Source organism: Zalophus californianus, chromosome 16 (genome assembly GCF_009762305.2).
Source record: "Zalophus californianus isolate mZalCal1 chromosome 16, mZalCal1.pri.v2, whole genome shotgun sequence".
Lineage (NCBI taxonomy): Eukaryota > Metazoa > Chordata > Mammalia > Carnivora > Otariidae > Zalophus > Zalophus californianus.
In genome coordinates, this window is record NC_045610.1 from 588,858 (window position 1) to 601,221 (window position 12,364).

Sequence of the window (12,364 nt, forward strand, 5' to 3'; positions counted from 1 at the left end):
CAGACTCCATGGGGCGTGCGCTCCCTTCTCCACGTGCAACAGAGAAGCTGGCCCCCAGGGAGGCCGATACGCACCCAAGGCACGAATGTGGCCATTGACACTTAGGTTCAGTGTCCAGGACCCCATCCCAGCTTTATTTGTGTGTTAGGGACCTTAGCAACTAAGGCCTGAATGGGGCACAGAACTCGGGGTCACAGCAATCAGCGTGGTTTCAGGACCCTTCAGCCCGCAGTCGAAGGCCCCTCTCTGAGAGTCTTTTCAAAAACAAGAACTGCCCTTTGGTTGTAACTTTGCCTGTGGGTAATGGTGTAGCACCTCCGGGGACCACGGTCCCCCTTTCCTTACCCGGCTGGAAATTCAGAGGAGGTGGCCCCCATCTGTCCCCAGGGCTGCTTCCCCTCCCCCCAGCAGCCTGGAGGAGAAACCAGGGCGGCAGAATGCACATCCTGCTCATCGACGGGGTCAAGACCACGTCGAAGTTCTGCGTGTTTCCTCCCAGAACCTGCTGCTCTTTGCAGACCCACAGCCGGGCGTGGCACGTGGGAAAAGGACGGGCGTGAACCGGAGGCTGTGGCCCACGGAGGTCACGAGTCTGTGGCTGGCTCCATCTACCACTGGGTTTACGGGCCTCGTGCGCGCGGCATTTTCCCAGGGGACTCGGCTGCGCCGGGTCCTGCTTCCGCTCCCCGGTCGGGGGAGTCTCCGTGTCCTCCAGACCTGTGGTCAGGGGATCCACGGGTCAAACTATTTTAACAACAAGACATCACTTGGGAGACCACCACGCGGGAGTCAGGAGCCCCTTCTGGCTCGGAGCAGACTGCATGGACAAGCGGGAACGTCCCCGCCTCTTGGAGGACCTGCGGGCACACTGCCACCTGGGCAGGCGGCACCAGCGCCGGGGGCTCCCGCGGGTCACCAGGGACAGCGGGCATTTGCCCCCAGCTGTGTGCTGGGAGTGAGGTGGTGAGGGACAACTCCGAGTGCCTGAGGGAGGGTGTGAAAAAGCAGAGCCACAGGACAGAGGAGAGGCCAGCCCTGGGTCGTTGGTAAAGATAGCACTTTAAGGTCCCACCACCAGCGATCCCAGCCTTCCGGGCGTCAGCTGGGGTTGAACTGGCAAAAAGGAGCCTGGAGGAAGGGGGAGGGGTGGGCGCCGGGGCCTCCCTCACAGAGCACTCGCTACATCATGGGGTACGCGATGACGAAGTAGTTGAGCTCTGCGTCGATGAGCTTTCTGTACCTCCTGTGGATCTCGCGCAGGGTCCTGTCCTCGTCATTGGTCTCGTACCTGTTCGTGTAAATTCTTACCTGCGCCAGCACAGACACAGCGCACACGGTGGGGCTGTGCCCCGCGGCACCGTGCCCACCCCAGCCCGGGACATGCACGGCCGGCCCAAACCCAGCCGCTGAGGAAGGGAGCTCCGGGTTTCCTCCCGGGAAGCAAACCCCCAGGGCACACACGAGGGGGACGCGCTGCCCGTCCGGCCGCCCAGCCGCACGCCTGACCCTGACGCCAGATGCACCCCCGCCGCCTGCTCTAGGCCCGGGAGCCAGGGGCCCTACCTTGAGAGTGCGCAGGGAACACTGCCCTTCCTCCTGACTCTTCAGGATCCGCTCCACAAACCTGACGTCCAGGAAAGCCCAGATCTTGAAGTAGAACAGCTTCCTACAGGACAAGACCAGGAGGTGCAGCTCCTCGTCCAGGGACTCGTGGTTGTTGTTGAACTCGAACGTCAGTTTCTGGAAAAGTACCAGAGGGGAGATGGGGTGGGCAGAGGTGCTGGAACTGGCTGGGTCATTCTGCTGCAGCCCCATGGCCCAGCTGACGGTGGTCCCCAGGCTGCAGGGAAGAGACGGGGACACGCGGGTGACTCCATCCAACTTGGCAAGATGCATCTGGGGTTCAGAGACCACGGCGCTGGTCCCAGCCCTGCCGCCAACTGGCCAGGCACCTGGCCAGCCACTGCCCCTCGAGCCCCCTGCTGGTGGTATTTGTAGGAACGGATATCAATCCCCCAGCCTTCTGCGCGGCCCTTGGGAAGGACAAAACGATTCTGGTTTTATAGACGGGGAAGCTGGTCGGCTAGAGAACAGCCCACCCCTTGGTGCTCCTCAGTGATTCGGTCTGTCTGGTTTGGACTCTCTGTTTCTTGTGCTGCTGGGAGGTGGGGGGACCTGCCGTCCCCCGTGGGGGCCCCTTCTTGCTCAGAAGGGGCACACAGGGGCTTTCCTCGGTTGGCAGCCAGCCAGAGACTCCCTTGTGTTCCACGCAGAGAAGTGCGCTGCCGTCACCCACCATGATCCTGGGGGGCCTGGGGACGCTGCTCTGTTAGCCTGGTAGCATTTCCCAGAACCTCAGGGTGGACCCAGTGCATGCCGGCCCCACCGGGAGCCTCTCCCCTGGGGAAGCCGGTGACCTGAGCGGTGGCCGCTCCCCACCAGCCTCCCGGCCCTCGGGCCCCACCCACCTGCAGAGTGTGCCGGAAGGTGGGCAGGAGATCCGTGAGCGTGGGCCTCATCGACCAGTCGGGGTCACTGAAGTAGCAGCTCCTCAGGCTGAGGCTCCGGATTGGGATCTCCTGCAAGAGGATCCGGGCCAGGCGCTCGTACTTCATGACCCGCTCAAAGAAGAAGTTCACCTTCAGGTTGGTGGCGTGCCTGGCCAGCTTGGCCCAGGACATGCCCCAGATGACCTGCCCGTGGGGGTCGTGGATGTGGCATTTGATGTTCATGGTCCAGAGGGTCCTGGCATTGTTCTCGCACAGGTTCTCGAGCAGCTCGTCCGAGATGCAGTTGTAATTGAGCGTCAGGGACGCCAGGCTGTGGAATGTGGCCATGGTCCTGGTGAACTGGGCACTGCTGTACACAGCCAGGTGGTGGCTGAAGTAGTCCTCGATGTTGAGCTGTGACACCACGCTCTCACTCCGCAAGTAGCTCAGGGAGTTGAGCACCACGCAGCCCTGCTCCACGGTCAGCCGGGCCCCCTTCAGGTTGAGGTAGTCCAGGTGCTTGCCCACTTTCTTTAAGAAGAAGCTCAAGCTTTTGATGAAGGAGCTCCGGATGCTGTTCCTCCAGACCAGGCGGTCCAGCTCCAGTTGCTGGACGGACAGAGATTTCAGACGGTTGTTGCTCTTGCCTAGACACGACAGGAGGCCTCGCATGGTGACCTGGAACTTCTTGGTCAGAATGGCGTTGTAAGGGTTCAGAAATTTGATCTCCAGGTGCTCCAGATAACGACCAAACTTCTTGACGTACCAAAGAGCTGACTCGAATTCAGACGCATGTACCCTGGAGGGCCTCCCGCTGAACGTGATGGTCCTGTATCGCCAGAGGTCAGCCGAGAACATCATCTGGTTCCACTTTCTGCAGACCAGGGCGGCTCTGGACCGGTCCCTGTCTCCCAGCCACCAGAAAACACGACGCAGGCACACATCAGGCAGACTGGCCCAGCAGCTCTGGTCTTGGGGCTGGATCGGTTGGCTGTCTTCATCCATCAAGGAACTGGATGTCCAGAGCAGCTGTGTGGTAGGCAGGGCTTTCAAAAATGAGAAAAGAAAAGCAACCACTTGTTTTCTGTGGGGAATAGAAAGGAAGAACCATTATTACCAAACGGAAATTAGACCCAGCCGAATGAACTCGACACTCTGCATGGGTAGCAGGCCCTGGGCCCGCGCAGGCGGGGACAGTCATGGATCCGGCTTGCAGGGGCACACATGCAAAGACTCGGTCCTTGGGGGTCTCCCGGGGTTGCACCCAGGACTCAGTTACAGCACAGCGGGAGAAGCGAGAAGGCTCGGGCATGATCGCGGTGCAGGGGGCACAAACGGGGGCTGGTTAATTCTGTCTGGGGAAGGAGGAAGTAGACGGGCTTGCTCAGAGGAGGTGACACCCGAGTGGGGCTTTGCAGGGTGAGTAGGAGCTGTGAAGCCGACCAGCTTGGCCTGGTGGTGGTAGAGAAGGAACCGAGGCACTGGGCCAGGCAAGGTCAACCTGTTCGGAAGCGATGCCGTCAGTCTTGAGGTACAGAAAGGGCCCTCCAGGCAGGAGGAAGAAGGATGGCCCAGAGCAGAGCTCAGGCTCCGAGCCTGGGGCTAGGGCAGCGGGACTGCAGGAATGGGTGGGTTTGTGGGTTTTTCGCAGGACACGATTTGGAAACTGGGTAACGAGGCAGGGAGCGCTGGAAGGTCTCTGAGCTGGCCTCTCAGAAGAAGAGTGTCTTCTGAGGAAGGGCAACATGATGATGCTTGGGTTTTGCACGTGCTCCCCCTACCAGGCTAGGGAGGCTGGCGCACAGCCAGGCCAATGAGCCCTTAGCCTTTTCTACAGCTATCTGCCGAAGCCTTTGTGACCTTCTGCTTTCAGTGCTTCCCCGGCCTGAAAACTCTCCTTCTTCCCTTTACCACTTCCAAAGCCCCCCGTCTTCAAGGTGCAAGCCCTACCGCTCCACAACGCTTTCAGTGGCTACATTACCAAGTGGCCCAAAATTACGTAGCGCCTAAAAAGGCAGGGCTGGAGGAACTCTGAGAATTACTTCTTTACAGATGGAAACTGAGGCCCAGGGAGGTGAAGGGGCTTGCCTATGGTCACACAGCAGGTTGGTGACAGGTCTTGGCTGAGGGACACGGTAAGCATAGTTCTCAGTTCAGGACAGACATTTGTGCAAGAGCACTCTTTGGTTTTACTCCTTTGATGTCCTCATCTGCACTGCTGTCCTCACTGCTGTCCTCACTGCTGTCCACACTGCTGTCCTCACTGCTGTCCTCACTGCTGTCCGCACTGCTGTCCTCACTGCTGTCCGCACTGCTCTCCGCACTGCTGTCCTCACTGCTGTCCTCACTGCTGTCCTCACTGCTGTCCGCACTGCTGTCCTCACTGCTGTCTTCACTGCTGTCCGCACTGCTGTCCTCACTGCTGTCCGCACTGCTCTCCGCACTGCTGTCCTCACTGCTGTCTTCACTGCTGTCCGCACTGCTGTCCTCACTGCTGTCCGCACTGCTGTCCTCACTGCTGTCCGCACTGCTGTCCGCACTGCTGTCCTCACTGCTGTCTGCACTGCTCTCCGCACTGCTGTCCTCACTGCTGTCCTCACTGCTGTCCTCACTGCTGTCTGCACTGCTGTCCGCACTGCTGTCCTCACTGCTGTCTTCACTGATGTCCTCACTGCTATCCGCACTGCTGTCCTCACTGCTGTCCGCACTGCTGTCCGCACTGCTGTCCTCACTGCTCTCCTCACTGCTGTCCGCACTGCTGTCCTCACTGCTGTCATCACTGCTGTCCTCACTGCTGTCCGCACTGCTGTCCTCACTGCTGTCCGCACTGCTGTCCGCACTGCTGTCCTCACTGCTGTCCGCACTGCTGTCCTCACTGCTGTCCTCACTGCTGTCCGCACTGCTGTCCGCACTGCTGTCCTCACTGCTATCCGCACTGCTGTCCTCACTGCTGTCATCACTGCTGTCCTCACTGCTGTCCGCACTGCTGTCCTCACTGCTGTCTGCACTGCTCTCCGCACTGCTGTCCTCACTGCTGTCCTCACTGCTGTCCGCACTGCTGTCCGCACTGCTGTCCTCACTGCTATCCGCACTGCTGTCCTCACTGCTGTCCGCACTGCTGTCCTCACTGCTGTCCGCACTGCTGTCCGCAATGCTGTCCTCACTGCTGTCCGCACTGCTGTCCTCACTGCTGTCCTCACTGCTCTCCGCACTGCTGTCCTCACTGCTGTCTTCACTGCTGTCCTCACTGCTGTCCGCACTGCTGTCCGCACTGCTGTCCTCACTGCTGTCCGCACTGCTGTCCTCACTGCTGTCCTCACTGCTGTCCGCACTGCTGTCCGCACTGCTGTCCTCACTGCTGTCTTCACTGCTGTCCGCACTGCTGTCCTCACTGCTGTCTTCACTGCTGTCCGCACTGCTGTCCTCACTGCTGTCCGCACTGCTCTCCGCACTGCTGTCCTCACCGCTGTCTTCACTGCTGTCCGCACTGCTGTCCTCACCGCTGTCCGCACTGCTGTCCTCACTGCTGTCCTCACTGCTGTCTTCACTGCTGTCCGCACTGCTGTCCTCACTGCTGTCCTCACTGCTGTCCGCACTGCTGTCCGCACTGCTGTCTCACTGCTGTCCGCACTGCTGTCCTCACTGCTGTCCTCACTGCTGTCTTCACTGCTATCCGCACTGCTCTCCGCACTGCTGTCCTCACTGCTGTCTTCACTGCTGTCCGCACTGCTCTCCGCACTGCTGTCCTCACTGCTGTCTGCACTGCTCTCCGCACTGCTGTCCTCACTGCTGTCCTCACTGCTGTCCTCACTGCTCTCCGCACTGCTGTCCTCACTGCTGTCCTCACTGCTGTCCGCACTGCTGTCCTCACTGCTGTCCTCACTGCTGCCCTCACTGCTGTCCTCACTGCTGTCCTCACTGCTCTCCGCACTGCTGTCCTCACTGCTGTCCGCACTGCTGTCTGCACTGCTGTCCTCACTGCTGTCTGCACTGCTGTCCTCACTGCTGTCGCTGTCCTCACTGCTGTCCGCACTGCTGGCCCCGTCCACCCGCTGTCCTTGTCGCACGCACCGACCTGTTCTGAGGTGTTGATGTGGGTCTGTGCCTGTGCTTTGCCAGATGTGTGCTTGATGCTGGTGAGCATCGTCATGTTGCCCTCCATGCCCGCCTCTCTCCTGGCCGCTCTCCCTGTCACGGATTCCCAGACGCCCCCAGCTCCCACCACCGCCACAGCGGCCACGAGCGCCCCCCAGCTCCTGTGTGGTGGGGGGGTCCTTCGGGGTCTTCGCTGGTGCCTTGCCCTCATCATCCCACACTTTCCCTCCAGGCCTCCAGCAGCCTCTCCCATCTCCAGATCCAGACAGACGTCCCAGTGGGCTGTGGCGGCGGCCTGCCCCCGTCCAGTTCACGGCCTCCACGGGGGTCCCAGAGCCACTGCCCGCCCTGCCGCCTTTGGCTTCCCCTCACGCCCGCATCCGTCCCTCAGGGTAATCTTCGTCCCAGCCTGTGTCACCCTTGAGACACTCTTCTTTGGAGCGGCCCTTTCACATGGAAGGAAGGGGTAGGGTGTTGCTTCATCCATAGAAGCTGCCGGCAGCTAGGGGCCCCTCGGCGCTTCGCTCGGGGCAAGGTGCTCAAGAAGAGCCAAACCAGTTCCCAAGCTCAGCAGAAGCCTTTGCCCGGCAGTCACTGCTCAGAGGAATCACTGGACACGCTAAGCCACAGGGTGGTGTCTGAAGAACATATTTGGTAGGCTGGGAAAGCAGTGGCAAGCGGTCCACAAGTCCAGGTCCTTACCGGCGACATCCCCCTCCCCACCTAACCCTCCAGGCCAGCCAGAGGCCCGGGAGCTTAGCAGGTTGGACCCTGGTTCTGTCGGCCGCTATGGATGACCTTAGGCAAGTTAATTTTCCTTGTGCCTCACACCCCACATCTGCAAACCAGGGACGAAAATGCTGCCCCTCTCAGTGTTGGGAGGGTTAAATGAGCCCCATACGTGGAAGGTGCCAGAACAGTGCCTGGCACATAGCAGATACTGTACCAGGGTTCGCTGCCAGGAGTAAGTTGATGCCAAGGCATTCTGCAGGATCCCTGTATGGGAGGGGTGGGCACACCCAGTTTACAAATGGGGAAACAGAGGAAGCTGAGGAAGGCTCCCAGCAAACGCCCTACTAGGTGCAGAAGTGGGATTCGAACCCACCCCAAGGACTCTCAGGCCGAGGGCTGTCCACCTGCCCCAGAGCTGCCAACCCGGGAAAGAAAGCTAAGGAAGTCCCACCACCCTCGGCCCAGAGGTGCCCGGGGACGCTTGCTTCCAGGAATAGCGGAGGGGCCGGTTACCCGCTCGCCGCACCCCGCTCGCTGGGCCCCGTTTGGGCTGCGGGGACCGCGAGCCGCCCGCCTGCTCCGCCCGCCTGCTCCGCCCGCGCCGCCTGCGCTCGGTCGCCGACTCTGCGCCCGCCGGGACGCGCGCCCTCGCGGGGGATGAGCGCCAAGGGCGGCCGCCTTTGTGACGCGCCGCCGTCCGCGGGCCTCCGCTCGTACCACCACCCCCTCGGGGCGCAGGGCGCCGGGGCCCAAACCTGGGGTCGTCAGAGCCGGCGACCGTGCGTGGAGAGGGCAGGACCGGCCCGGCGCGGAGTGTCCCAGAAGGCTTGCGGGCCGGGGCGGAGGGCGGAGGAGCCGAGGTGGTGGGGGACCTGGTTCCGGGTGTCTCGAGATGGGAGGGGAGGTTCGGGCATGGCAGGGCGCTGGGTGGTTGGGGTGAGGGGTGACTGGAGTCTCGGGTCCGGGTGTCTAGGATCCGGGGGTCCGTGGGGGGTGGTCGCTGGGGATGGGGAGGGGTAGGTTCGGGCACCAGAGGGAGTGAGGGTACAGATGACGGGGCGGGGGGGGGGGGGGGGAGCTGGGGAGGGGACTGAGGCCAGGGTCCAGGGCGCTGGGGCTGGGGAGCCAGGAGACCAGGGCGTGGGCAGCGGGGTGTAGGGTCTGGGGGTCAGGAGCGGGGGTCCAGGAGGGCGGGAGTTCTGCCGTGCGGGAGGCAGGAGTGTTCGGGGACCTGGGCGCTGGGTACTGCGGTTCCGTAGGCAGGGGTGCCTGGGGGCCAGGGGTTCCATGGGGGATCCCGGCACGGGGGCGAGGGTGTCCGAGATGGGAGGGCTAGGCGGGGGGGGGGGGGGGGGCGTCGCTGAGGGGGCTGGGGAGGGTGTTACTGGGGGCCGGGGTCCAGGGTCCAGGGAGCCAGAGCTGGGGGCGGGGGCAGGGTTGCAATTCCTGGAAGCCGGGAGATAGGTTTGAGCACCAGGGGGAGCAGGGGGTAGTGTATGATGGGGGGCCAGGGGCCTGGAGTCCGTGGGGCGGGGGAGGCGACTGGGGTCTGGGGTCCAGGGAGCCAGGAGATGGTGAAGGGGGCGGGGGCCAAGGCTGCGGCTCGGGGGGGTCTGGGGGGCTGGAGCGGGGATCTGGGTCCAGGATCCCAGAGGGCCGAGGGTCTGAGGTCAGAGAGTGGGGGGTGGGGCAGGGGTAGGGGCCTGGGCTGGGGCCAGGGGTCCACTTCCGGTGGGGCTGGGGACCACCTTGCCCCCGCCCTTCCCTCTCTTCTCAGGGAAGAGGTTGTGAGGAGTTTGGGGCACAGGCTCAGGCCCGCTTGGTCCTGGCGCAGCCCCGGGCCTGTGGGAAAGGACGGTTTGCTCTGCCCCAGCTTCCACTTTCCCCAACTCAGATGCGGTCCCACAGGAAAGCCTTGGCCGACCTGACCTACCTGAGGACAGGGCTTGAGAATTGCCCCACCTTCCCAGCGTCCAGAGGGTGGGGTGCATCTAACACACCCACTCTCCTTGGCTCCCCCTCCCCGGCAGCCCTAATGGGGCTCCCCAAAGGCCAGGCAGAAAGGGGGTGCACAGTTGTCCTGTGGGGAGGCTGCTTCTGGGGGGCGGGCCTCTCCCCAACAGCTCCAGGGCTCCCTGTGGGCCAGCGGTGCTGCACAGCCTCCCTCTGTCCCCCTCTCTGTTTCTGCCCCTTTCCCTGGACACTGCCTCGCGTCTGTCCCACCAGCCGCCATCTCTAACTGGGAAAGACCAGTGAGGAATCTAAAGAAAGGTGGACAGCCTTCAGGGCGGGCATTTTTATTCCCCAGGGACAAGCCTGGGTCTCCCAAGGTGTCCGGACTGTGGGGCCCCAGATGTTTGATCCAGATGCCCAACGCCTGGGATTCTCCGGCCGAAGAGCTGGAGCCCTTTTTTCTCCTGGTTTGTCTGTAGCTTTCCGGCATACCTACATCTCTGTTCAAAAGAAGGAAAACAGTTAAAGTCCAACCTTTTCTTCTAAAAGGAAGAAACCTAAAGAAGAAATCCCATCTCTTCTCACGAGTAAAGACCGCCACAGAGAGTCTGCAGGAAGACCCGTGGAAAGAGACGTCTTTTCTATCGGTAGTAACGGTCGGTTCCACGTTAGCTGAAGTTTCCCACATGCTTTCCTTTCGGGGACGCTAGCCACCAGCATCTCTCCTAAAGTGGGTACAGAAAAGTTTGGTGTGTTTAGAGTGGAGGAGACAGTTCCTGGGCGGTCTCTGCATATCGCTGTCCCCAGTTCCCAGAGCACAAGCCAGAGGTGGCATCGACGGGGCATGGGGGGGCCTTCTGGGGGCTTGGGACGGTGTTAGAGGCCTGTCTTCATGGGGAGGGGGGCAGATTAGAGGACACCCATGCCATTGCCCTGTTAAAGAGCCACATCATTTGGCTTGGAGACATGTCCCTGGGTATTTTGGATCAGAACATTAAGGTACCAAGAAATGTGTATCATCAGACTCCCAATGTGTATGTTTGTGTTTATATAACAGGGCTGTCAGGTGAAATAGGGCATGCCTGGTTAAATTTCACCTTCAGGGAAAGATTTTTTTTTAGTATAAGTATATCCCATGCAATTATTTTGTTAACTGTTTTTGTCCCAAGTAATGCATTTCTTATTTGCTAAATCTGACAACCTCATTATATAAGGGTGGACAAAAGTATGGAAAGAAGTGACAAATTGTGGATGGCAAGGGTGCATGGTACCAATCCCCCCACCAAGAATGAAGTTCGTCCATCTTTGTGAAATGATATGTTCGTGTGCCTTTGGAGACACCTTACAGAAGGTAGAAAAAACAGTTTAGGTCTACTCTTTTGTAAGGAATGTGCATCATATATCAAGTGAAAGGGCGAATGGCAGAGTAATGCATACAGTAAGATACTGTGTGGGGAATAAGAAACAATTTGCGCCCCATGTAAACTTGTTCAGGGTTGTGTCAGCAAGGGCTGGGCTGTAAGAGGACACCTACCAGGTTGCTGGTGTCGGTGTGTCAGGGCCCGCGGGCGGCGGTGGGGGAGGATTAGCTTCTATTTCTTTGTATGGTATTCTATCAGCTGACTGCAACAAAATCTAGGACTTTTTTATATTTTGAAAAACAAAAATAATGAACGTTTGTTTTTTTTGTTGTTGTTGTTTTTTGAATGAGACATCCAGTGTGGAGCTGACGGGCATAAGCTTTGGAACTATGTCCACGTAGATTTCACGCTGGATTCGGCCACTCTCTCGTTGTGTCCCCCGGGGGGCTCCCGGTCCACGCTGCCTAGTTTCCTCATCTGTGAAACAGGAATAAAATACCCGCCTGTTGTTCCTAATGAAGATGAACCATTTATAAAGAACTCCATGTTGTCACTGACACATGATGGTTAAGTACCTCTCGTGCCAATTCTTATGATTACTAGAAAATAATTTAAGGTATAAAAAAGGTAGAATATTGAGGGAAAAGGCTATAAACCCTGGTCTGCTGGGGGGCATGCCAACAACAACTCAGGATCAGGACCAAGACTCTTCTGATCGCTGGGCCTCGGTGGCGTTACCTACCATGAGAGAGCGAGCTGGAGGGTCCTGGTAAGTCTGCAGAGGGGCCGGGAGCGGCCGCTCTGAGGAGGGTGGATGGGACTCCAGCCTCCTGCCAGACTCTTCAGTTCGGGCCCCGAACCAGCCACGAACACCGACATGTCTCCCACGGCCCCGGCGTGCACAGCGCCTTTCCCAGCTGCTCGGCTGTACGGGTTAAAGCCCCATTTTGCAGCTACAGAAACCGAGGCACAGAGAGGTTGTGCAATTTGCCCGAGGTTGCACCGTGACTGTCAGAGCTGGTGTTCAAACGAGGTTGATGGGACTCCGGGACCTAGGTGCCTCAGCAAGACACGACCCACCTTATTGGACACGGGGCAGGGGCTCCGGGCCAGGAGAGACCCGGGTTGGCCTCCTGGTTCTTTCCACTTCGGTCGGGGCTGCTCACTCCTGTCTGTCTCCAGGCCACTGTGAAGACCGGCAGTGATGAAGAAGCTGAGCTTTCCCACGGTCTCAGGTCTCCTGCCAGGACCCCCGGGACAGACGGACGGCCAGGAAGGAAAAGAGGGGGGCGTGGGGAGGCCCCCGGAGGGCAAGGGCCAGTGGGGGGGGGCTGACCTGGAAATGACCACGAGCTTTCTCGTCTACATCCCCATTTTCTTCCAGGATGTTCCCTCTTTGCCGACCGTCCCAACCCCACCCCATCCCGTCCCTTCTGGAACGACTCCTATGTTAGGGCTGGTAGAGGACCAACGTCCCTTGTCCCTGCGTGTGGTTCGCTGCTTGTCTGCCCGAGTAAGTGACCGGAGACTCACCGCCTCTTCTGTTGGGCTGCCGACCAGTCCCTTCCGCCAGAGGGACCCGCGTGCGGTGCCCAGGAGGCCCTGGAGCCGCCTGGTGGTGGCGGCTGGTCAGGCGTTGGCCGTCCTGAACCGACCTGCAGGGTCCGCGTCCGAGGTAACTAGAGCAAAAGTTAGGAGACCCTCCCAGAACCCGGCAGCATGGCCTTTGATTTT

The 12,364-nt window shown here is 60.2% G+C and overlaps 1 protein-coding gene and 1 long non-coding RNA gene across 8 annotated transcripts; one reads left to right on the top strand and one right to left on the bottom strand.

The window, feature by feature from the left end:
• On the bottom strand, window positions 1-7,979 carry FBXO39 (F-box protein 39). 5 transcript variants are annotated; one of them, XM_027624628.2, is made up of 5 exons: window positions 7,830-7,925; window positions 7,531-7,580; window positions 2,469-3,573; window positions 1,564-1,740; window positions 1-717 (listed from the first exon to the last, which is right to left on the bottom strand). In XM_027624628.2, the coding sequence occupies exons 3-5, from the start codon at window positions 3,492-3,494 to the stop codon at window positions 463-465; spliced, it is 1,458 nt and encodes a 485-aa protein (XP_027480429.1). In that variant the 5' UTR covers window positions 3,495-3,573; window positions 7,531-7,580; window positions 7,830-7,925; the 3' UTR covers window positions 1-462. The 5 variants fall into 5 exon arrangements, with proteins under 5 accessions (XP_027480429.1, XP_027480431.1, XP_027480428.1 ...); XM_027624630.2 differs by lacking the exon at window positions 7,531-7,580 and having other exon boundaries at window positions 7,843-7,931; XM_027624627.2 differs by lacking the exon at window positions 7,531-7,580 and having other exon boundaries at window positions 3-717; window positions 7,830-7,979.
• Window positions 7,980-7,985: 6 nt separating this feature from the next.
• On the top strand, window positions 7,986-11,177 carry LOC113939039. Of its 3 annotated transcripts, none has more exons than XR_003525116.2 (4): window positions 7,986-8,176; window positions 9,625-9,925; window positions 10,484-10,620; window positions 10,981-11,177. It is a non-coding gene; the product is annotated as an uncharacterized LOC113939039 (long non-coding RNA). The 3 variants fall into 3 exon arrangements; XR_003525117.2 differs by having other exon boundaries at window positions 8,009-8,176; window positions 9,749-9,916; XR_003525115.2 differs by having other exon boundaries at window positions 8,019-8,176; window positions 9,749-9,925.
• The last annotated feature ends 1,187 nt before the right edge of the window (window positions 11,178-12,364 follow it).

Coding starts and splice junctions, on each gene's coding strand:
- FBXO39 (XM_027624630.2), bottom strand. CDS start 3,494: ATGGATGAAGACAGCCAACCGATCCAGCCCCAAGACCAGAGCTGCTGG. Junction 1,741..2,468: donor CCTTCCGGCACACTCTGCAG/GTGGGTGGGGCC, acceptor GTACTTTTCCAG/AAACTGACGTTCGAGTTCAA. Junction 718..1,563: donor GTTCCCTGCGCACTCTCAAG/GTAGGGCCCCTG, acceptor CCCTGACCACAG/GTCTGGAGGACACGGAGACT.